Source organism: Melospiza melodia, chromosome 4 (assembly GCF_035770615.1).
Source record: "Melospiza melodia melodia isolate bMelMel2 chromosome 4, bMelMel2.pri, whole genome shotgun sequence".
Lineage (NCBI taxonomy): Eukaryota > Metazoa > Chordata > Aves > Passeriformes > Passerellidae > Melospiza > Melospiza melodia.
Window position 1 is genome coordinate 61207956 of NC_086197.1, and position 25865 is coordinate 61233820.

The 25865-nt window shown below is 37.4% G+C and overlaps 1 protein-coding gene across 1 annotated transcript; it reads left to right on the forward strand.

The window, feature by feature from the left end:
• Nucleotides 1-1253: 1253 nt before the first annotated feature.
• EPYC (epiphycan) lies at nt 1254-20755 on the forward strand. Its single transcript, XM_063155915.1, has 7 exons — nt 1254-1382; nt 3445-3625; nt 14165-14318; nt 16806-16964; nt 17135-17337; nt 18935-19030; nt 20284-20755. Exons 2-7 carry the CDS (start codon nt 3458-3460, stop codon nt 20452-20454), a joined length of 951 nt encoding a protein of 316 aa, XP_063011985.1. The 5' UTR covers nt 1254-1382; nt 3445-3457; the 3' UTR covers nt 20455-20755.
• The last annotated feature ends 5110 nt before the right edge of the window (nt 20756-25865 follow it).

Genomic DNA, 25865 nt, shown 5'->3' on the forward strand with positions numbered 1-25865 from the left:
TGGGAAAGACAGGGAAAAAGAAATTAAATATACCTGATTTAATGATTCAAGACCTCTATTTTCATAGAAACGATGCTAAATTCATAGTTATTCATGCTAAACCTTCCTAAGAAAGAAGTCTGTTATCCAAGACTGGTCATATTCTAAAAGCCACTGCAGACTTGACTCAATTGCCAAAATAGCACATGATACCTTGAGCTATTTTGTCCCACAACACCCTAACCTCTACTATCTGCTAACAGAGCTATTGCTCTTCTACCCTTTGACCTATTGGCCAAACATCTTGGATTCTTGCCACAAGGCACATGGCTTAAAATTCTTGATGTCCTGTCAGTGGACCATGCAAATTTTGTCCGCTAGGATGGCCTTAATGGAAAAAAAATAAAAATCGCTGTGGAAGTTACATAAAGCAAAGGAAATAAATTTTCCTTAGCACATTGGAGCCTTATACATGAATCCTACATCCCTCCAGGGATACAGGAGAGGTTCTGTTGCTAATATTGGATGTTGACAGTAGTAGAAGGTATATTTCATTGAAGAGTTGGAAAAATTATGAAAATATTCAGAGGAATAGGTGGATGTTGTACAAATATTGATAATACAAAAGTAAAGAATTAAGTAGGAACTGATAATAGAGAAAGCACAATCAATTAAGAAAAGACACAGCTTGACATGCTAATATAGTAAAACATTTTTCCTGGTGTAAGAGAGCACATTATACTGGAGTATATGCCCATTATGTGCAGCCTATGATAGGGATTTATATCAATTAAGAAAGTGGCATTTCCTCTTGGAAGGAAAACACTTGAAGTAGTATATTTTATGAGCATTGCTCCATAAGTACTTACAGAAAAGTAAAGGAGGTGGGGGGAAAGTACCTCTGAATACATACCAGAAAATACCTGCAGTAGATGGAAATTTGTTAAACACTATCACATGTAATAAGCCACAAAATAGAGATGTTACATATAGAGAAAATATTAATATATAACTCAATTTGCTGAAGACTTGATTTTGGACAAATTTGTATTTGTAGGTTATCAGGTAATACAAAAGAAGTTGTTTCCAGAACACAGCTTATTGCTATATTGGTAGGAGCACCAAGAAATTTGAGGGGAAGGGGTAAAAAAACTGGCATGTGAAATAAATGCCATTTCCTTACAACAAATCTTTGTTTGACCTTCCAAAAATTCAGTTCAGCAAAATCATATATTAAAGGTGTTTGAAGTCTGAAAAATTCCCTGGGCTGAGGTCTTCAGCTGAGGGTAGAAGCTGTACTACCTCCCACAGCTGCAGAATGCCACTGCCATTGGTCAGGGTCTAATAGCACTGGCTCTGCATTCTGAGTAGCTCCATCCTATTTGAGACAGTAGAAGCTAAAGGTAAGTTTTGGCACTTCTCTCTTAGTTGAATTTTTATCGCTGGAAATACTAGTATTTGTTTTATTTTATCATGCTTAATACTGATTCAAAGCTCGCAGATTGTGGAGACTATTTATTTTTCCCTGGATATGTCTTAGTTCCTTCCTGTGAGAGGTGTACATAATCTTCATCAAAATATTTGATCTTACAGCTACTGCAGATGCCAATATTTCTACAGTGCATTCCAATATATTACATGAAAGGGAAATAGAGACATGCAAACCCTGCAAATTAGTGCAGATACTATAGCCATAGGTAAACTTTTTTTTCCCACAGATATTTGCTGGGTTTGTATATATGCAAAATTTAATACTTATCAAGCCTTATACTCTTTAAAAATCTTTTGTTTTTAGGAGTTGTGGTATGCAAACAATTATGCATAGCGAACAATTTTTTATTTAAGAATTGTTTATTCAGAGGAAAAATTACACCGTATATGTTAGTATTACATTTTGGGTTGATAGATAACACCCTCTATAGCTGAATCATCTGAGATAAATGACATAAAAAAGAAAAGCAAGACCAAAACCAATTCTGCCAAAAATAAGCAGCAGAAAACAAAGACCAAAAAAACCCGCTAATTCTAGCATACTCACTTATTTAAGAGATTGATTGCATTTTTATTTTATTTTACTTTAATTTTTTTTGATAAAACAGAATACCTTTAGTAATATTGGAAGCTAATACTGAAAGGTAAAATTAATCTAAGCTTTCTCAAAGAGAAGACCCAGTGACTCAGGCTTCTTCCAGCAGCAGCTTTCCGAATAAAGAAAATGAGAGAAAAATGAACGCCTTGTGTTACTGACCATCCCCAGAGGAATTTCATATCCTCATGCCTAAACTAACTTTATAAAGACCTCTTTTCATGAAGCTAAAATTCAGCTTGTTGCCCAGTACATACATTAAAAAAAGACATCTCATGTAGTTCTTGTACTTTATTCGAAGTAGCTACAATTTTGAAATTAAATATTTGAGACTGCGTATCACGGCATCGCATAAGGAATACAGTTTATTAGACTTATGCATTGCTCATTATCACTGTGCTTTCGGTGAAATTAATGTGAGCTGTAGATAAACAAAGATGTAAGTAAAGAACGCTGAATAGAGCCTTGTATCAGGCATCTTATATGATAATAGTGAATGCATCATTTACAAGGAAAAGGGAATGCATAAACATTACTTCTCTAGCCTAGCATGAATTTTCTACCATTTTATTGAATTCTGGAACTTTAAATAGGTGATAATTCAATTTTATAGAACTTTAAATAGGTGATAATTCAGTTTTACAATTTTATTTTCCAAGAAGAACAGGTGAATACACCACATCACAATTTCTCACTATTTCAAAAATGGTTTTGATTGAATAACAAAGGAATTCAGAGTACTGGTGTTACTGTCCTTGGGGCAACATATTATTTTTTATTTTGCTCCCAAGACCTTTGCAAAAGTATGGTCCAGATGTGCCACACCAAGTAAAATTATGTTCTGACAAAACAACTAACAGGTGAAAAGTGTTTTGATTATGCTTATCCAGAAATGACCCATCCATGAGTCTTTTCTAACAGGTTAGTGGTTTTGTTTGTTTGATTCTGTTTAGTGTTTTTTATGAAGGGAGATATAATATTACATTGTTATACATTCCAAAAGATTATTTATTGTGATAGAGACAAGTAATACAATAATTCACCTTTTCTCTAGTTTCTCAAAAGTTCATATCTAATTGCAATGAAAATAGGTGAAGTTAGATGAAAGGGTAAAAATATCATTCAGATGTTTATTTTTACACCAATAAAATTCCATAAGTCTTTTCTAAATTATATGAATAAGAATATGGCCAGACCAGTATGAAGGATTCTCAGCTAGAGACTCTTCATGAAGAAAACCAGATTAAACTACTGAGTCACCATAAATAAATGTTAATTATTCATCAGTAATATTGTGGGGTTTATATATAAGTACTGTATTTGTGACATGGTACTCAACATCAGAGTACCTATCATCTGTCCAATTTCTTCTCTTTCAGAAAAGAAAACAAAATGCAGACCTTTGTAAATGTTTTTCTGGGATTTTTTATCTTTGAGTCTGTTGTAGCTGCCCCTATCAGTGATACCATAATTTATGATTCTGAGTTCTATGACATACCACTTGGAGAGCTGCCTCATCCATTTGCCTATGATGAAAACAAGCAGTCTGACCAAGTAGAGGTAATTATAACTTAATTTATTCTGTCTTTTCAAAGTGCAGAAATGCAGTAGTTACTGATCAGTTTTTCTTTGCCATGAAAATACTTATCTGACAAATATACTCATGTGGTTTCTATTCACTTCTTCCCTAACCTACAAACACAGCCAAAATATATTCTAATTGTTCTGGGATTTTTTTGTGGTAATCTTTAAGAGTAGGTGAAAGGTATCATGCTTTCCTCAGGTCTCCATGCAATTCCACAAATTCTGTTAGAGATCATCATTGTAATTTAACTGTCTGGGTGATGCATGGAGGCAGTTGAGACAGGATTTCCAGCATTTCCCATTAAATGAGCTTGTAAAATGCTGTTTCCTTAGGTTTATGTTCACTACAAGTGTGTCAGGCTATAAATGCTAATGTTTTCTCTTGCTGCTAGGAAAGTGGCAGAAGGAAGAAAAAAGAAAGGGAAAGAATTTGAATTTGAACGCAGGAAAGTAAAATAAATTACTGAAAAAAACCTGTTGAAATTCTGATACAGTATGAGATGGTAAGATATGTCGCCTGTAGAAGCAAGGGACTCCACTTCTTGACTTAAAAGTTTCCTTCCTCTTCTACAATCCTCTATTTCTTTACAATTACTAAAAGGCTACGTTAATTTTTTTTTTTCTCACCCTGCTGATTAAACATTGGCACAACTTCCCTGAAGGTAATATAAGCACTCTGTGATTCAGGATTGTGTGTGATAGAAGTGAAGTAAAAAAAATAACATTTAAATAGCATGGTATTTTTATTTTTATACATAATGTTTTAGTGCTTATTCACATAACAATATGCCTAATTCATGAAAATACAATCCTTTGAAAGATTCATGATTACAGCAGGAGGGACAGGAGCTCTTCTTTTACCAATGTGAAATAGAAATTGGAAAAAAGCTTTGAAATCAAAAGACAGAGACAATTTAAGAATAACTACATTCCAAAACAGGAGAACTGAAGAGATAAAGTTAGCACTAAAATCAGAACCTTATAATTTTTAGGAAATAAATTTTCAATCTAAGAGGAATTGAGAATAACATTGCTGCAAGGAATTTACCTTGCCTTTGGCCTGTTTCCCTTGTGCCACTCTTGTGCTCTACTTGATTTTGTTTGAGCTCACTTTCCTGATAAAGTCACTGTGCTGTCTTTCACATTGATTAATAAACCACACTTTCTGACTCTCTTTGCTCTTAGAAATGAAACCTTTATCATTCCTACAGAAATTACTTCCTTCCCAGAAATGGGAGAAGTTATTTTGAATGTGCCTCATCACTGAGTTTTTCTCATTCAAACAACAGATTTCTTAGTAATGCATTTAATGGTAGGTGGGATTCTCCTGTGCTGTGCTCTCTCTGCAAGGTCCTATAGCACCAAAACATAGGGTGGCCCTTTCCAAGTTTCTGAGTGAAGGATAAAGCAAGGCTTTGCTGTTCTTTTCCAGCCAAAAGGAAATTCAGGATGACTGATGTTGCACCCAACATGAAAAGATATGAGATCCCAAGATGGATTGTTTTTTTTTTAAAAGGCATGGAATAGGCAGAGTCAGGGTAAACCGGTAAGCTTCTCTTCCAGAGCAGGATTATCTTCCATTACTGAACTCTTCAGACAGCCTTTTTAAAATTCATCCAGTAAAGTTCATCCAACACAGCAGTTGAACAGAGTTTTGTTTTACATATGGATGAACCTCACTGTGAGAGCCTTTATTTCATAGATGTTTAGCCAATTTTTTTTTTTTTTTGCTTACATTCCCAAAACCATGTACCACCCAAGAGAATCCTAAGCATTCATAGTTCCCCATATCCCAGGAGATATGAGTGGTCAGTGCTGTAGAAATCAAGCAAATTTTATAGACATGTCAGTGTCCTATTTGATAGGGCATGTCAGTCTTGCAAGTTATATTTTAATCACTGATATTACTGATGTCACCCAAGTTTTAAGCAGAATATGTTTGATTTCTTGATTGTTGTTATGACTTTACCGCTTAAAATCTTGTTATCATAATGATGTGAACAACACAAGTGGATCTATGTGTAAAATATTTATTCAAGGTCACAGGTTAGTTTTTATTATGCATAGTTTGCATGATGAGCAATACCACATAGACCCAGACAACCAGCAGGCCTTCAACAGATCTAGCCTGTGTGCAGTAACTCTTTAAGACTTGAATTTCCATTTAGAGTTCTGAATCATATATTCAGGCTATTGAAGCAGCGGAGAAGAAACTCAAATAGCATTTTCTGTTGTTGCTGTCTTCAATTTAAGATTTGAAAATTCAGTTATGTGCAGATAGAAGCCATTCTGTTTAATCCATTTTTAGACTCATTGGCAAAATTGCAAACTTTAGTAAGGTTGTGTATCCAACTGATTAGCAGAAGATCCAGGAAACTGACAAATTCTAGTACCTCAGATGCATTCAGATGCTACTCCTGATAATTTCAATGTGAATTAGGTTGTGTATCCAACTGATTAGCAGAAGATCCAGGAAACTGACAAATTCTAGTACCTCAGATGCATTCAGATGCTACTCCTGATAATTTCAATGTGAATTGAAGTAAAAATTAACCTGTGCACCTCAAGGAGTTAAGCTAAAGCACCTGTGTCAACATGTCCTTTTCCAGACCATTAGGTACTGTAATCACACATTCAATGTGTAATCACCAAAGTGTGGAAAGACCTGAAGAAAATTAGAAAGAGATTCTTTCCACTCATTCTCTCTTAAAAATTAGGCTTGGCATCCCAATACCATGCTCCAAGACAAGTATGAATCATTCTCTTTGGATATCTGTTGAGGTGGGTTGATCTTAGCTGGCTACCAAGGTGACCATCAAAATGCTTTCTCACTCTCCCTTCTCAGACAGACAGGGAAAGAAAGTAAGGTTAAAAACTTGGGAGTTGACATATATGCAGTTTAATGAAGAAAAATGTAGTTTGCATGCAGAAGCAAAGGGAAACAAAAGATTTATCCTCTACTTCCCGTCAGCAGGTGACGGCCAAACACTTCCAGGAAGTAGGACTTGAGTAAGTGTAGCAGGTGCTCCTGATGACAAACACCTGAAAAATAAAGCCCACCCCCTACCCTCACTGCTTCCTTTCTCTCAGCTCTTATTGCTGACCAGATACCATATTGAATATTGCTTTGCTCAGCTTGGATCAGCTGTCCTGTTTCCGTCCCCTCCTGAGACCTTGACCACCCCTGCCCTACTGGTGAGAGAGGAATGCTGGAGAGACAGCCTTGGTGCTGTGCCAGCCCTGCTCATCAGTCACTGAGCACTGGTGCATTATCAACACCTTTCAGCCAGAAACACAAAGCACAGCACTGAGGAATGCCATGGGGAAAGTTCATTCCACCCCATACACCTATCTTCCTCAAATAACTTTTGATGAACCCTGGACATGTGTTTCAGGCTTAGTATGAGAATTTATAATCTTAATACAGTTAAGTAAGGTGACTGAGCCCAAGTTCATGACTTTGCTAATTCTCATACTCTGGAAGTATGGTTTCTTGTGTAGAGTGTATTTGTGTATATACACACACACTTCATTGGATTGGAAACATTTTTCTGAAAACATTTCTAGATAATGGGCCTTGATGTTCTTCACTTGAAGTCTATTTTTGTCATAGATTCTGGAATAATCTTAAGGCTGGGAAAAGTTAGTAATGTATACATGGAATACTTTTTTAAATGCAAATATTTGCATGGGGAAAGTAGTTGTACCTGTGAATTACTTGCGAGTATTGTATTGAATCCTCAATCAAAGCTATGGATTGTCATGTGTTAGGTGACATTACAGATTATAAAATCTATGGTTTCCAAGATCCCAGGTTAGTGAGACACAGAAGACCTAGCTAATGCTTTGCATCCAAATGGAAATTAATACTGGAAAACCTTAAAGTAATATATCACTCAGAAATAAAATGTGCATAGAGACATTAAGATAGTAGTATCAACTTTTTCACAGATAACGGCTAAAAAAAGGCTGAGTAAAAGAAAAGCCTATTATCAAGGAAAGAATTCCAAGGTCCTCAAGGAGAAAGCTACAGCAAAGAAATGTCACTGGAAGTGTACAAGCTTTGTGTTGGATTTATCTTCTGAAACAGACAGTAACAGTATAAACATGAGCTGATGTATCTCCCCTTTTCTTTACAGTTCATTAGTATTTTGAATTAATATTTATATAATGATAGAGTCCAGAGGCCGCAGTCAAAACTATCTCTCCTAACTGCTCTGAAAGCATATACAAAGCGAGATTTCCTCCTTTAAAATGAATAGAATCAACCAGACTCTCAAAGGAATTATTGTGTGAGCTTCTTACTTTTTCCCTCTTTGAAACTAAAACTTTGTTTGGAAAATGTGTGAGAGAAACAAATTGTGGAGAGAGATTCTTATGTATATCAGCTACTAATGCCTAATAAAATGCATTATTATTATTTTATTACAGCATCTATTAAATATAACCAGTCAATTTTTCTTTAGGTAGGAAAAACTAAGAAAAATAAGAAGCAAAAATACAGGAGCATCAGAAAAATATTTTCATTGCTAAGAGAGGCTATCAGTGAGGCTGAAAAGCAAAGGAGCACTTAAGAATGGTTTGCCTAGCACTGAAGGAGCAGAAAAGTAAAACAGTTAAATACAGGTTGGTCTGAGTCTGTTTACACAAAATATGTGAGCTGTAAAATATGATCCACAAAATATTCAGAAAGAAATGCAGTGAAAGTCTAATATTTGATGCATTCTGATTAGCATTACTTGATAGCTTGTTGAATTTGAATCAACTAATAATAGGGCATTTTGGTGCCTGCACATAGTTCAGAACTTGAGTTCCACACACACATTTGCTCATGTCTGTGTGCATACACACAAACCATCTCTCCTGTTGGCATAACACTCGTGAAGAGGAGCCATGCTTGAGCAAGAACTCACTCTTGCCATTCTGCAGGGTTGACAGAGGCTTACACTGCTGCTCCTGTCTTTGTGGTTGGTATCTGATTAAATAGGAGACTCCAAAGTGGATATACAATGACTTTTCAGAATACCATGTAAATTTAAAAAAAAAACCCTATTAATTGGTACAAGTAATGTACAAGTCAGATGGCCATATAGCTGATCAGAAAATCGAACTTATTTGAAGCTTTATCCCCAAATTGGAATTTTTCTAGTTTTTCAGAAAGGTTTCAACTACCGATCTTGTTATTCACTTGTCTGCAGTGACTAACAATTCCATTTCTTTTTTAGAACAATAGGAGAAAAGAAGTCTTTCAATGCAAATTTCAAGAACAAGTTTAGGTCACTTTTGGATGGGAAAGCAAACCTCCCTGCCTGCGGCAAGGGGGTTGGAAATAGATGATTTTGATGGTCCATCCAACCCAAACCATTCTGTGATTCTATGAATAACTTCTACCATAATTAGACATTTTCTTGTAAGCCTTTGGTAGTTTCAAAACAGCTATGGGAGAAACCAGTTCCTTTTGATGGGTCAGTGTGTGGAACAACTGTCCCTTCAAGGTTAAAATGCCTATTTTTAAGTTTTGCATTTTTATTTGTGTATTAAATCTATATTTTGCAGTAAAAGAAACACTGAAACACAACACATTTCAGAATTCTTCTGTGGATTTAAACTTATCACATGTAATACATCAGCTTTGATCCTAAAATATGTAGACATAAAATAGACACATAAAAAAGACACATAAAATAAACTCCTGAGCCTCTCCTAGCCTTTTGTTTGTCTCACCTTTTTACTGTCAGTGGTGAGATATAGACATCTAAAGAGCCCACCCTAAAAGGAATTTCTGTAGCCAATGTCTGGAGCTGCTTTTCAGAAGTTTTATGTCATTCACACTGACTTTGAAGTGATGCTAATATAACTAAATGCCCAGCCTATGGATGGCAAGTAGCAGGTTGGATTTTACCAATTGCATTTTATCACTTACTGATATGTTCTGATTTCTGCATTCCTGACTTTTGTAACTTCCTGGTCTGAATGGGCCTCTGAATTGGCCAGGCTCACTAAGATCTTTCATTGGAAATTGGAGTCACACTGGATAAATATAGGATAGTGAAAAAAGTAGGTACTCCATGCAATCTTAGGAAAGGTATCACTGTCATTTGCCATGCTCTGGGACTAATCTGCACTGATATTCTCTAAATCTTTTGATTGATGCCAAAGACAGAGTAGGGTAACTATTAACCACATAGATGGCTAATGATAAGTGATGTGATGCCCCTTCAGTTTTTTCTTATGCCGTGCATAAAAACTGTCTTGGAAGGCAGATTATTATTTGAAGCTTGTAGATATTGACAAGGAGAAACACACTTTATTGTATTTCTCTACAATGTTCTTCCTGCTTTGTGATTTTTCACAAAGAATATTTCTTAAAGTACCAGATGAAATACAAGTCCACTCCCTGCCTAACTACAGGCTCCCACCTCCCTCCAAAAAACCCTATGGAAAATAACGACATTAAGTGATATATAATCATTTATGTTTCAATTTTTTTTAATTAAGTCCAGTTGCCAAAAATAAACAAACATCTGGAAAATGAGGGATTATTCTGTACAGCATACAGTCCAAGAAACATCTTTGTCTTGTTAAAATCTCGCATGATTTATCAAACTTGTAAAAGATACAAAGCTGCATGGATCATATGACCAATAATGGGAAACAGACTTTTACCTTTAGGTCACTGGTTCAAGTCCAAGTTATGTACAGCAAGAAAATGCTGCTCATGCTCTGGGTCTGGTATGTAAAACACATATATCAATGAACTCCTACTCTGTTGCAAGTATAAAAATTGCAACATCATTAAGTTAACATCAATAATTTTTATTTTCTTATGACACTCACAACTGCAGAACACTGGACAGATAAAGCTAACTATTAGGAGCAGTTTCCCTAAACCCCAGACATAGTGCATTTGCAGGGAAACTGCTGGGAGACTTTCAACTGTGTATCTTCAAATCTAGGTAACATCCTATAGTAAGAAAGAGATAATAGTGTAGACATGGAAGTACTAGAGGTTAACACCTCCACTTTGCTGCCCAACAGCTGCAGTGATTAATCAACTAAGAACCCTCAGAAAGCATAAAGTAAATAACAAATCCCAAGATAATAAGTTCCATAAAGCATGTCCCAAATATGCAGAGAGGTGGCAGTCAGTGTAGATGACCCAAACCCCATAACGAGTGAAAGGAAAATTATCTTTGGTCTGAAGCCTATTTAAAAAGTCTATCTTGAAAATACTCTTCTACAGAATATTACTTTCAGTAGAAGAAAAGTTGTATATAAAGACATTTACAGATCTTAAATCTCTGGATTTAATTCCGAAGTTCAGAAGAGGGATTCTTATCTGATTTCCACAAATCTGCTGAAGAAGCAGACAGCGTGTGCAAGAACTTTAGTGCAGCACTAACCTGGGTCAATAAAAGTCTGGAATGTATCTCTCCCTCTAGGCTTCCTCCATTCAGAGAACATCTGTCCCATTTCCTTTGTTCCCAAAATCTTCTTTTGATTTGTCCCCAAGTCCATTCCTGGTTAAGCTGTCTACTGTCAGTGCTGCAGATGGTAACATTGTGTATTTGTCTGCACAGAAGGACAAGGTACATCCTTACTCTTACTTACATCAACTCAAGTTACTCAGTTCAGCTGAAGGTCATCTTGATCATTTGATTACCTTGCATTTTGTGAAATTTGCAACTGTTTGGGGCATTTTTATCCATAAACTCTAATTAGTAATAGCATCTGTGGCTTAGTAGAATACAAAAAAGAATATATAGAAAACCTAAAATATTCTTAGTCAAAATCTGAGCCTGTGTGGTTCAGAGTGCTTACTGGTTTTTTATTGCTTTCATGTTCTCTGTCTTCAGTGAAACTAATTGATGTAAAATATTTGAACCTATTGCCATTATATAACCCAAATGAAATTATTTATGTCCAAAAATATAGATTTTAGGTAGTTATTTAGATGTTGTAAGGCAATCCAGGATCATATTGCTTAATACTGCCTGTAATTATATATATCTATGCTGCAAGACAGTCTATTATGAGATGTAAAGGTTTGTTTTTTTTTTAATGAAATTTTCACAGTTCATAGAATCATAGAATTGTTTGTGTTGGAAGGGGCCAAGATCTTCAACTTCCAACCCCCCTGCCATGGACAGGGACACTTTGAACTAGCCCGTGTTGCTCAAAGCCCCATCCAACCTTGCTTTGAGCAAGGGACTCCATAACTCCTCTGAGCAACCATTTCCAGTGCCTCACCACCCTCACAGTAAAGAATTTAATAATATATAAAAGTTTCAGCTTCAAGCCATTCCCCCTTGTCCTATCACTACATGTCCTTCTAAAAGGTCTCTCTCCAGCTTTCTTGTAGGTCCCCTTTAGGCACTGAAAAGCTACTTTTCTCTGGGCTGGACAACCTCAACTCTCTCAGTCTGTCTTCATCTTCTTGGCCCTCCTCTGGACTTGCTCCACACAAGCCCATGTCCTCCTTGTGCTGGAGACTCCAGTGCTGGATCCAGTACGGCAGGTGGGGTCCCACAAGTACAGAGTAGAAGGGCAGAATCACATCCCCTGAGCTGCTGGTTACACATTAAATATATATACACTTAGAAAGAGATTCAAATAGGGATCAAATACAGCAAAGATTTGCCTGTGCTTGGAATCCAGATGTTAGGTGTTTTAGTTCCTTTAACTTCTATAGTCTACATACAAAACCAAATTTTAAAAATTCTAACTATTTGGCCAGTCAATTAGTTTTGACCTGTGTTTTACAATTATAATTTATGAACACTACTGTGATGGATTTTTACAACTGGTTCTTCATGAAGACAGCAAAGAAAGCAGTAGCTGTGGGATGGTGTCAAAAAAGGAGATGCTTGGCCAGGTTAAAGACTCGGGACTCAGTGGCTTTGTGGTGGTGTTGTGCTAGAAAGCTGCAGTGGATGAAAACTGAAGCAGAATTTTGGGCTTTGGTGCCTTTGCAGTTGGAATAATGATACTGTAACAAAATTTCTGTATTTGGCTGTGTCTTAGAAAAAGATAAGGAGTGCTAAATGCAGCACAGGGGTGCAGCACCTGCAGGGTTAAATGCATTACCTATTGCAGCCTGAATTACTGCTAATAAAGTCCAGGGCAAGGAAGCAAAAAGGGTCTTTGCATGGTATCCACAGATGCTTTATTCAGCCACCTGGTAAGATGTTCAGGTCCCAGGCACACACAGGGAGGGTCCAGGTTTCTCTCTATCCCAGGGGCAGGGGGTGAACCTGGTCTCTGGCAGTACGAAGATGAGGGCAAATCAGGGAGTAGGGAGGGAGTGGCTCAGGGACATAGAAACAGGGGTAGGAGCCAATGGGGTATTAACAGCTTTTTTGGGGAAGATTCTTCTGAACCCCTAAACTAGGGGATGCCCCCCAGGGTCTCCACAATTACCTACATTTTTAACAGCACCTCTGATGTGCAAAACGCTATAATATACTAATTAATTGTTTTAGATTTAAAGAATAGAGTGCACTTTCAAAGGGGGCTCTGCCTCAGCTGAACAATATTATTACACATGGGGAAATGAAGATACACTGGGAAGGTAACTTGCAAAGATAACACAGCTGTCTGGGTGATTACAGAAAACAACTCTCCCTCTTTGATAACATAGACCCCCTCTGCAACAAGCCTGACAAGTCTGCAATACTCTTTTTATGAGAGGTGATGTGAAACAAGAAAATTGCTATATCTTAATTTTTATCCTGAATTGTCATATAAGAAAATCAACAGAATGCATTTTTAGAAGTAGAGTTAAAATGACAGAATTAAATGCTTTGATTAGTTATGTTGATTGAAGGACAAAATAAGAGGTTTTCTAGTTCTATGCAAGGATCTTCCAAACTTTATAAGTGTTTTAAAACCAAGGTTTTATCCCACATATCAATTTTTTCATACTGCAGAATACAAACTACTAATTCATGAAGTTAACCAGAGTCTTTAACATATTAGAAAGTTATGTGAAGTTGAAGTTCAGAATTATTTAGTAATATTTTTAAATCATGTTCAGAATTATTAAGTAATATTTTAAAATCATGTTAGTGTTCTAAGCAGAGCCTGCACACCTGTATTGGATTTCGATTTATGATGGTACAATTTACAATTTTATGGCAAATGAATCGCATCTTTTTGATATTTCATAGCAAATTTTCATTTTTTACATACAGTTTATCAATTTTTATCACAAATCTAATTTATCTTTAAATAAATATGGAAAAATAATTTTTCTAGTATATATTCTTAGTAATTAAGTATATGCATGTGTGCATACAGTAAAAAACCCAAAACACAGACAAAAAGTGAACAAATATGTTGGATTTTCATGAATTGTTTATAAATTATCAGAATTCATTATAGCTCCGGATAAAATGCAGCTCCAGCACTAAATCTCAGAAAATTTGTGACCTCTAGTGGAAGAATATGAATAACTGCAAGACCAACAGCTTCCAAGGGAAGTAAATAGTAACAATTCCTTTTAATTTTTCCTAGACAGATATTGGGACAAAACTACTGTCTGCAATTCAAGAGAGTTATTCTTCTGCACCATTGACAGAAGAAACTGAGGATGAAGCATCTACACCAAAATTAATTGATGGGTCTTCAGCGCAGGGGTCAGGGGTTCTTGGACCCCAGACTCAAGACGGTTAGCAGGAAAGAGAAATGTTTTTGTGTATAGTGTTGATTTTGAGCAAGCCCATTTTATTTTCTTTTTTACTGAAAATGAAGTACATAGTTTCTGTATGTCTCTTACTGAAGAAAGAATCTATCTTGAATCCTCCTCCAAAGTCAGATAGGTGCCTAGTCTCTAAAAGGTCTCCATGCTACTTCACTATGAAAACAACTGTGCCTCTTGTTCCAGAACATTTACAACTTGAAAATTTGCTGATGGTTGGAAATGCTACCAGTACTTGTCATTCTGTCTTAAATTTCAATATCATTATCAACTGTCTTTATTTATGGTGATTTGCTGCATGTTTTTTATAAATGTGTTAATACAAAGTACAATTAAATTGTTGAAGAATTTTTGACCATGAAAGTTATAAACTGAAAAACTTAAGGAAAGGGAGCTACTTAGAACTTTTTAGTGGAGACATTTTTCAGTTCTTCTGACTATCAATAGTGAAATAAGAACTTTATAAATCTTGCAGGGGAATTAAAATTGCAAAACGCAATCTGTCCCTCTCCCACACAAATTTTGCACTGCTAATTTTTGGCATTCGTCAGAAGTTCCTCTAAGTTATAGTAGGTAAAGTCTACTAGAGTTATCAATTTCTGTGAGGGATCTTTGTGTTTTATGGTGATCAACATACAGTAACAGGAAAATCCTACTTTCTACTATACCCAACACTACAGCTGCGTTACATAGAAGAAAAATGAAATTTATAAAAAAAACAACCCCAAATATAAAACCCAAAGTTCCTGCTTCCAAAATTGTGTATTCAGTGAAGTTAATAATTCATAGTCTTATTTTGGTACATACTACAAGTGAGCTCGACCAGGCAAAAATATACACTGTCAAAACAAACAAAAATGAAATGAGAACTTCCAGGGAGAGTCTAGAAAAAAAAAGGCCCATATTTTCTTTTTTCAAATTTGAAGATTAGAAGATTTTACATTATATCCTGTAAATATTCTAAAAATTCTATATGATGAATTCTGTGTCTGTCAACATTTTTGAGTACTGAATGCAAATCAAGTAGTGCATCAACTAAAGAAATGCTCAACACAGTAATGTATCAAATCATATTTCTCTTTTGTCTTTATTTTAGCAGCATATTTTCCTGTCAGATGTTGCTGCTATTGACCTGGTGCTGAATAAAAGACTACAAGGCTCAGTAACATTAAGCCAAACTCATTTTTTCTTGATATCTTTTTGTATTCTTCCCCTACCTCTGTTTTTTATCCAGTGTCCACCAGACATAGGTGAAAAATACCACTCCTCCAAGATCAAAAATAGGACAGGGTGAAACCCTTTACCCATACTATGGTACTATGTTGCAATATTATGAAAAAATGTCAGCCATCATTAACTCAATATTCATTTAGGCCCAGATTTGCCAGAATAGTCCAAGGTGTGAATATTTTTTTCCCTGTATCAGACCTACTCTCTGCAGCCAATTTAATCTGTCCTGTGGAGAAAGCTAGGGAAAGCATGAAAAGATCCTTATCTCTAGGGAAATTGTATTCCTGGATGTCCAAGTAGCGATTATTACACAAAAATAAAAGAGTACTCTGCCTATTGATTCTTTAATCTTGCCTTAAAAGACACCTCAATAATCTACAGGTAATTGGGGCAGATTAAGAAGGAGCATCTCTCATGTAGCCACATCTGACCTGGAGAAGAAACTAATCTGCAAGGAAAACATTTTCATATTCCTGCATTATCCTACTATTCTATAAATAACAAGAGCAAACCACCCCATCTGCTACAAGGAGGAGGAAAACATGAAACAGAAAAGTATTTCTATGGGATTAAAAGTTGATAAACAGATATGCTGATTTATACTCATAATGTATACTCATAATATACTGAAAAAAGATGTATCAAAAAGTCAGTGTCACAAGTGTTACAATCCAGTTATTAAAACTGTTAGAGGGATGCCTCTGCCTGAATAAAGGTGTAAATGAGACCATATGCCACAGTCAATAGGACGAATTTTATATATTAGCAAATGTAAGGGGGGGAGAGAGAGAGGTAGAAAGAAACATAAAAAGGGAGGGGGAGGAGAGAAAGAGAGTGTCAGAGAGACAGATTAGGTAGAAAAGATCATTCATCAGCTATTATTCCTCCATCTAGACAGAAGTATACACCTGCTAGCTTAAGGGGAAATCAACTTCCGGCTGGTTACTGTCACCAAATAGTCTATTATAGTCTGAGAAACAATTTATTAGAACAGGTTAATTGCTCTTCTAGGCACAGGGCGAAAAATAAATTAATTTTAAAAATAATTTAATCACTTTAGTGTTGCAATTATATGATTGCCTAATCAAAGCAGAATAGGAAGCGAACTTTACCATAGACAAAGACTGATGATTAGGTGCTTACGTGAGCATTTCATTGTAATAATTTATGTATGACTTTTATTCATGTCCTTTCTAACAAAGTGTTTTCTTTTAAATTCCTTGACAGGTCTTCCCACTTGCCTTTTGTGTACATGCCTAGGGACCACAGTCTACTGTGATGATCGTGAGCTTCATGCCGTTCCACCATTGCCTAAGAAAACCACCTATTTTTACTCACGCTATAACAGAATCAAGAAGATCAGCAGAAATGACTTTGCAAACTTAAGTATGGATAGAAGCATTATTGAAATTTTTATAAGGTTCCCAAAACACACAGAAATCTTTAAATTTTGAAGTCTTTCACTGAAAGATGTATAAAGAATGATATGGGCAGGTTTTCTTTAAATTTCAGGAAATACATTCTTATAAATCTGTTGTATCCTCTTTCTCTGCCAGACCATTTGAAGAGGATTGATTTGACTGCAAACTTCATATCAGACATCCACAAAGATGCCTTCCGAAGATTGCCCCAACTTCAGGAGCTGGTGCTCCGTGACAATAGGATAAGGCAACTGCCTGAGTTACCATCTACCTTAACGTTCATTGATGTTAGTAAGAACAGGCTTGGTCGCAGAGGGATACCAAATGAGGCATTTAAAGTAAGTTTGGGTGTGATGGGAAAATATTTTCTTCCTCTCTCCAGAGGATGTGGAGAGTGAAGTGCAGCCTATTCTTCATAAGAGAGATGCTCTAGTCTTCCAATCATCTTTATAGCCCTCAAATGGACCCGCTCAAGGAGCTCCGTGTTTCTTTCTTGTCCTGAGGAGCCCAGAAGTGGACACAGCACCCCAGATGTCCCTCACCAGGGCTGAGCAGAGGGGCAGGATCACCTCCCTTGCTCTGCTGGAAGGCTCTTCCTAATGTACCCCAGGTCTCCATTGGCCTTCTTGGCCATAAGGGCACTGGTGGCTCATGGACAGCTTGTGGTCCACCAGGACCCCCAGGTCCTTCTCTGCAGAGCTGCTTTCCAGCAGATCGCCCCCCAGTCTGTACTGCTGGTTATTATTTACCAGGTGCAGGACACTGCATTTGCCTTTGCTGAATTTCAGATGGTTCTTCTCATCCTGTCTCCAGCCTATTCGGGTCCTTCTGGAGAGCTGAACATCCTTCTGAGGTATCAGCCACTGCTCCCAGCTTTGTGTCATCAGTGAACTTGCTGAGGAGGCATCTGTCCCTCCATCCAAGTCATTGATTAACACGTTAAACAATACTGGGCCCAGCACTGAACCTTGAGGGACAGCATTAGTGGCAGACCTCCCACTGGACTGTGCCATTGATTATTATGTCCTTCTGGGATCTGCCATTCACTCAGTTCTCAATCCACCTCACTCTCTACTCTTCCAGTCCACACTTCCTGAGTTTGCTAAGAGTATAGTAGGAGACAAAGTGTTGAAAGCCTTGCTGAAGTCAGATAGAAAATATTCAGTGTTTTCCCCTGATCCATTCTGGTAGTTTCATTTTAGAAAGCAATCAGGTTGGTCAAGCATGATTTACCTTTAGTGAATCCATGCTGGCTACTCCTGATTACCTTCTTATCATCCCTGGGGATCAAGATGGATTCTGGAATGAGGCACTCCATAACCTTTCTAGGGATGGAGGTGAAGCTGACTGAATGGTTGCTCCCTAGATCCACCTTGCTCTTTTTAGGGGTAGATAGGGGTGACACAGGCTTACCTCCAGTCCTCAGGCACTTCCCCTGATCCCTGAGGCCTTTCAAAGACCACTGTGAGCAACCTCTATGGTGTCTGCCAGATTTCTCAGCGCTCATTCCTCCAACAAGGAAAAGAATTTTTACCTTTTGAAAAGAATGAGAAATGTATTTTTAACTCCAGCATTTCTTATACAATTATAATTTGCTTCAAAACAATACACTTCTGCAAAATTGAGTAGTCTTGTCACAAAAGAAAGGTAACAACATCATCATTAAAATTATATCTTTAATAATTCTGTAGATTTTTGAAAAACATTTTCCCCTTCATTTTAATCTGAACACCTATCCCTTATCAGCAACATTCTCAGCCTATGCAAATCAGAGTCCATTACTGTCTTTGAATTTCTGTCTTTTCACCATATCATGCTGAAACAAAATGTTCTGCTATCTGGTGGTGTTCATTGCAGTGATAGATTTCAAACTTACTTGGCAGAGATTTTCAAATATATCTCTCATTTCCTCCGTTTTCTTCCATATTCCTCTAGAATCTGGATGCACTGCAGCATCTTTATATCACTGACAATAACTTGGATCACATTCCCTTGCCGCTCCCTGAAAGCCTCCAAGCTCTTCATCTTCAGGTAGGCTACAAAAGAAATGGCTCTTTATATCATGCTCAAAGCACATGCACAACTCAGAAGGGCAAATATTTGTCTTGTAGTGTTTCTTCTTTTTATCAAAAAGTGTTCTTACTTGACTAAACAAGCTATGGGAAACATAAAATTAACTAGTGATTGCAAGTCTTTTAGAGAAGTAAAATTTAGCTCTGCTAAGCCTTAATTTTCAGAATTTTTAATAAAATATTTTTCAAAAATCAAATTCTAGAGTTACTATGACCTAAGAGTTTCTTTCTGAATACTTCCTTTTAACCGTTTCCAGCTTTGCTTCTTTCCCTTTATCTCATCTTGTATCAATTTACAGTTTTGTTTATCAGACGTTTTTACTAATTCCATCATACAGAAAAAATCTTTCAGTAAGCAATGTCATGTGCCTCACATCATTTAACCTCGATCTTTCAGTAAGTAAATTTATCAAAACTCTCTGCCTGCTAGCTGACTTCCTTTTCACCAGTTTGTGCCTGTAAATTAAATATTCAGTGCTATGTGCTACAGAAAAAACTTAGTGAGCAGGACTTTGCCCACACCAATTTTTCACTAGCAAAGGAATGGAGAAGAGAACAATTTTCAGTCCTCCTTTTAGGTAATGAGCTTTTTAGTCCCAGTTTCCTGACAATGCTGCATTCCAGCAATTCATGGTTGAGAATGGTTCGCTTCAAGAATGGAAGCTCAGTGAATATAAGGCATGTACGAGCAATTTAAATCAAAGGAATAAAACCAAATGCATTCAATTTTGCCAGTACATATACAGGTGTGAATTAAACTAATGTGAGAGGGGTGGGGGGAAAGAAATTGTCACAGGTCAAATTACAGAGTTGTACCTTTGCAGGTTAAGGCATATTAAGATGTCAGGATGATAATTATGTTTCTGTGATTTTTGGACTGGCCTATCGTGGATCAAATTTGTCTTAATATGGCTCTTCACTATAATCTGGAAATGAAAATACTCTATAATTCTACCAGGCTCCTCCTTCAAAGCATGTCTCTGCTACAAGGTTTGAGTTACTTAGTTCTGAAGTTTTGCACTGGCCAAGAAATTTTCCCCTGCTTGGGAGATTTCTCTGTTGATGACTTGCTGCCGCAATCTGGGCCCTTGAGTTCAAGCAAGTATCTCTCTACACACTGAAAACACATCCATAAATGGTGTTTCAGAATAAAAAATTACTTTCAGGTAAATATTCTGATAGTTTCTTTGCTGTTTGCTTGTTTTCTTTTAGAACAACAACATTCAAGAGATGCATGAAGATACTTTCTGCAAAAGGAGAGATTTTACTTATGTGCGTAGGGCTCTTGAAGACATCAGGCTGGATGGCAATCCCATCAACCTGAGCAAAACACCTTATGCTTACATGTGTCTACCCCGCTTGCCAGTTGGTAACCTCATCTAAGCTACATCAACCTAGATGAATTTTTACAAACATCATTTATTTGAGAAAAATTTCTGTTAATATTGGAATTTATTACTGAGATGCTGAGAAGATTATGAAATGCTAAAAGAAAAATCCATTATCTACCCAACTGCAAGTTATTTAGTAATATCAAGAAAAATACTTTACTACAAAAACAATGCAAATACAAAATTTTTTGCTGAATTGTTCAGATCCCATGTATGAATTCTAAATTTAAATACTTTTTACATATTAAAGTCTAACTATTATATGGTAAACAAAAATAAAATTGTGTACACAATTGATTATTTACTGGGTTTTATTTTAATTAAATATTATTCTCTCAGAGACACATCTAATTTTCTACTTCTTTCATTAAAGATCCCTTTATTTTGGAAAAGTATTAGCAATATTCCAAAAAACATGTTTTCTTCAGAAAACAGAATCTTTCCTTCAGTTTACCCTTCCATAATCTATCTATATTTTTGCAGCAATAATTTATCTTTGTAATGCTTTTGAGATTGTTGGTAAATCCTGTTAACTTAGGCTTCTTGGAGTGCCGCAGCTATTTCTGCTGCTGGCTTCTGGAGCTGGGAAACATACAGGCTTACCTCAGCAGCACAATCCACTGACCAGTACAAATACTCCTTCAGCCACAGACTCAGCCTGGGAGACCCACGAGAATCTCAACCATGTAATTACTTTAAGTCACAGGGAGTTGATGTTAAATGTCTATTTTCCAGTGAATAGCTCACCTGAAAGTAAATACATGAAGACATGTTCCGCAGAAACGCTGAAGCTATCAGGGTTCAACAGGGAGGCATGTAACGGCATTAAATCAAACTCATAACTGTGAGGATTAAGCCACATGTTTAAAAGACTTTCTCTTGATAGAATGAAACCAAAGTGGCAATGTAGTTCCAAAAAAGTTGTATATGCTTAGTCAATATGGCTCTCCAGTAAGCACCTTTGATAGCTCAGTCAAAATTGATCACAGATAAGGGAGTCTTATTAGCTAAATGGGCTGCTAGAGAAATCTTTGATTTGAGGAGATCCCCAAAATGACCAGGAGATAAAGAATGACTGTAGAACCTGCTATAATTAACATTATAAGCCAGTAAGCTTTCCAGAAAGTAATTGTGGTTAATGAAAGCACTAATCTGCCACTTCTTACATGGAGTTTGGGATCAAAAACTGTACCTGGGATAATATCTAGGGTTGCCTTGATCAAGAAAAGACTGTGAACCTTCCTCTTTTTTTCTTTTTCTTTTTTTTTTTTTTATTTCTCAGTGGAGCTGGCCTCAGAACTGTCAATATTCATAAGCAAAGACTATAGCTATCTCTAGAAAAAAAAGGCCTTAGGCAGATTTAGTTTCATTCATGTACAGCATCAGCTAATCATTTCATGGACTGCTACTGCCATCGTGTGTTGATGAATAGCGACACTGGAAATCACACCAAAGCCTGATACTAAGGGTAGATGAGACTTGTTTTTACTTGTTTGGTGAACTTGACCCTATGCACGTTTTTTTCCCTTTCATGTTGAACGAAAGCAGAAGGAATGGAACTCTTTGATGATAAAAAACAAAGGAAGATTTTGTGAAATATTTTTGCTTTTGTTTTTGCTGAGGGGGCAGTTTGGTTGGCTTTGGTATTTTGTTTGTGGTTTTTAAATCAACCTAGAATATGGAAAAAAAAAGAAGAGGAAAATATTCTTAGCATATTGCAATATTCATAGCATATTGCAAATTATTATTTTATAATTTTTTGAATTATATATTTTTTGTATTTAAATTAGTAGACTATAAATGACATCCAAAGAATTTATGTTGCAGGGTGTGATACTATACAGATAATCTCTCTAATATTAAGTACAAAAATTCAGAGTGCTTGATGATATCTCTCAACAAATGACAAACACAGTTTCTGGTCTAAATAGTATAAATGCATCACTTACTATGAAACAATAAGCCTGGTCTGACAGTATCAGTGGAAGGACAGGGAGCCTAAAATAATAAATACCCACCTACTCCCAGCAACACAAATTGTGCAAACTTCCAAAGACAAACACAGCCCCAAAAACCCCATCCTTATCTTTGTGTGGTGAGAAGGAGGACACTCTTTTCTTCAACATAGCTGTCATCTATACAGCTTTTTTCTAACCATAACAAACACACTAAAAAAAAAAAAAAGTTTTAATTTTATTTAGTCCTATCCCTGGCAGTGTTCAAGGCCTGGCTGGGGTTTTTGAGAAGCCAGGTCTGGTGGGAGATATATCTGCCAATGGCAGGGAGGTTGGAACTAGATGATATTTAAGATTCCTTCCAGGCCAACCATTCAGTACTTCTATGATTTATTAGGTTTTATTCTGTATCACAAAAAGCCAACAAGAAGGATGCTACAAAGAGTACCTGGTGTTATGCCAATATGCTTTGTATAGAAAATTAATTTGAGATAAGCCTGGTATCTATCTTTCCACCTTCCACTCTGAAAAAGTAGGAATTCATTCAACAGCTGACATAAGTGCTGGATACAGGGTTTTGAGTCAGGAGGGTGAGAAAGGCTTTTTGAAGGTGCTGACTTTCTGTGACAACTCCTGACAGCTACTTAGTCCCTCCACACCCTTCTTCACCAGGTGCCCAGGACCCCTTTCCCTCAGTCCCACGAGGTGCTTGGAGGGAATCACAGAGCAGGGCTGGTGATGGTATCAGGGCTGGTAATGTTATCAGGGCCAGAGATTGGATTTGTTCCAGCGAGGCCTGGCCTAGGCCTGTAGGGCCTACATGGGAGTGGCCCCTACTGACTGATGGACTGTGCCCTTGGCACCAGCTCCATGTCACCGCCAAGCACCTCTGGCTCCTCCAGACAGGGTGGCATGGCAGTCTGTCACAGAGTGCCCACACAAAGAGCCTCTGCAGGGCAGGATGACAGCATGGACAGGCTCCCTCCGTGGCCTGCCAGGTAAGCACCCCCCATGGGGCCATGGCTGCCGTGCTAGGCCGCAGCTGGAGCGAAAGCCAACCCCCGTACCGCTCCCCCAGCCGTGCCTTGCTGCTGGCTACTGTCACTGTTGGGCAGTGCTAGAAGGCACAGCAAGGTCAGGACAGGGACAAGAGACCAAGGCAGGGCCACCAAGTACAGGCAAAAGACATGCTCATTGTGCTCCTGTATAGCAACAGGGCTGGCAGGGGCAGGAGGCAACAGCAGGCATGGAAGCACAGGCTGAGAAGGCACGTTAACGGAGACGGTCAGCGAGGGCAACAGAAAAGAGAGAAGGACCTCATGGAGCAGAACCCCTGTGCATCGTCCTCAAATGGCTGTGAGAGACATGGTGGCCAGCACAATGATCCTGTGCATGGACTGCAGCAGAAGCAGCCTGGGAAGGCACAGTGGCAGGGTCCCAAGTGCAGCAGGAATTGGAAGCAGCAACCACTACAATGCACTGAGCCCCTCCAGCAAGACCAGGCAGGTGAGCAGAGCGGCAGTGATGAAAAGAGCGAGCTGCTCTGGAACGCAAAGAAGGGCTGCTGGATCACAACCTCACATCTGCCAGCAGCAATTCAGCGAGAGGCAAGAGCGCGCCTGCGGCCCATGAACCTGGCAGGATACCGGCTGCCAGGGATGTGCACGCCCCACAACACCAACCAGTACTTCATGGGCCACCGCGAGTACAGAGAAGAAAGACAAGCGGCGGTGGAGATGTCTGGAGAAGTTAGTGACTGCAGCACTGAAGATGAGGATTTCCCTCTGATGGCTGCTTTCCCTTCCACAGATCAGTAGGCTGAAGGCACATCAGCAGAAGAGGAAGAGGAGAGCACACAGCCTGCCTGCCAAGACTGCAAGTGCCAAGACGATCTCGTGTGAAACCCAAACCAGAGTGACAGCACAAGGAAAGTGTCTGACTTGTAAAATCATCAGCTATTAAGAGCAGGGAACTGTTTGACATTCAGCTCCCTAAATAAATATATATATTTGTATACTTCTAACCCCGCTGCCTACTGTCTAATGATTCACATACACTAAGAGAGGCCTGGCAGAATAAGAACCAGAAGAAGGTTAGCATTGCATATGCCAAAGAGGTCAAAACTGTTACCCTACAGATTTAGAGAACCTTTGTTCCCCTCAGATACATATATCCTGTTCAGGAAGGTTTTTTTAAGTTATACTGAAGTATTAAATATTTTATTATTATATTATATATGTATTATTATTAACATAATATTTAAGTTACTATGTTATACTGAAAAGAGAAAGCCTAACTAGATGATGAAATTTCAAAAAATCCCAAAATGGTTTTCAGCAAATGTGATGGTGTTTGCAGGGGTCTTAGGATGAGGGAAGAGACGAGGATCTGACTCCATGTTTCAGAAGGCTTTCTTTATTATTTTATGATAAATATTATATTAAAACTACACTAAAAGAATAGAAGAAAGGATTTCATCAGAAGGCTAGCTAAGAATAGAAAAGGAAAGAATGAATAACAAAGGCTTGTGTCTTGGACAGAGTCCGAGCCAGCTGACTGTGATTGGCCATTAATTAGAAACAACCACACGAGACCAATCACAGATGAACCTGTTTCATTCCACAGCAGCAGATAATCATTGTTTACATTTTGTTCCTGAGGCCTCTCAGCTTCTCATAAGAAAAAATCCTAAGGAAAGGATTTTTCATAAAATGTGTCTGTGACAAGCAAACATCAGAACGGAGGCTTTTTGAGCATTAAAAAAAAAAATAAGAGAGTACTTGATAGATAAATATACTTTTTGCTATAAACAGACACTACAACTTGTTCATCGATGACTGAAGTGTGCATTTGCATATATACAAGCAAATTAAACGCATCGCAAAAAAATAAGAGACAACAAAAAAAAACATTTAGATCACAGACCATGCACCTTGACCTGTCATGAATGCTCATGTGGTTTTCCTTTTAGAAGATGTCAAATACAGAGGGTTGGTGATATGCCATAGCTTTGCTTTTTAAGGTGGCTGAAATTATAGCCATGGACACCATCACAAATATACTAGTATTCCCAAGAGTCAAATCTCTTGGCTCAAGAAGCTGCTTGAGAGAGAATGATGCTGATGTAGTCTGGGGATTTTAAATGGGGAGAAGGCAAAATGTTAGTGGGAAAGGCTGTGGATCTGACCCTTGTATTTGTAGCTAAAGATAAAATGAGGTGCCCATAAGCCTTTTTTAACTTGGGTCTAAGTTGAGAGAAGATTTAAAACTCGGTTTGTTATACAAGTATTAAATTTTTCATGCTTCTAGTGAAAAAAAAATCGCTATAAAATAAAATTTTATAATTAAATAAATTAAAATCAATATTAAATACAATGTTGCTGTAGATGTTGATAGGCTTTATGCGCAAAGCAACTATATATATTTGTATATATAAATAGACATATTT

Bases quoted from the DNA above. Each gene is read 5' to 3' on its own strand.
- EPYC (XM_063155915.1), top strand. From the start codon at position 3,458: ATGCAGACCTTTGTAAATGTTTTTCTGGGATTTTTTATCTTTGAGTCT. The intron at 17,338-18,934 runs GTAAGTTTGGGT...ATATTCCTCTAG, and splicing joins TACCAAATGAGGCATTTAAA to AATCTGGATGCACTGCAGCA. The intron at 19,031-20,283 runs GTAGGCTACAAA...GTTTTCTTTTAG, and splicing joins TCCAAGCTCTTCATCTTCAG to AACAACAACATTCAAGAGAT.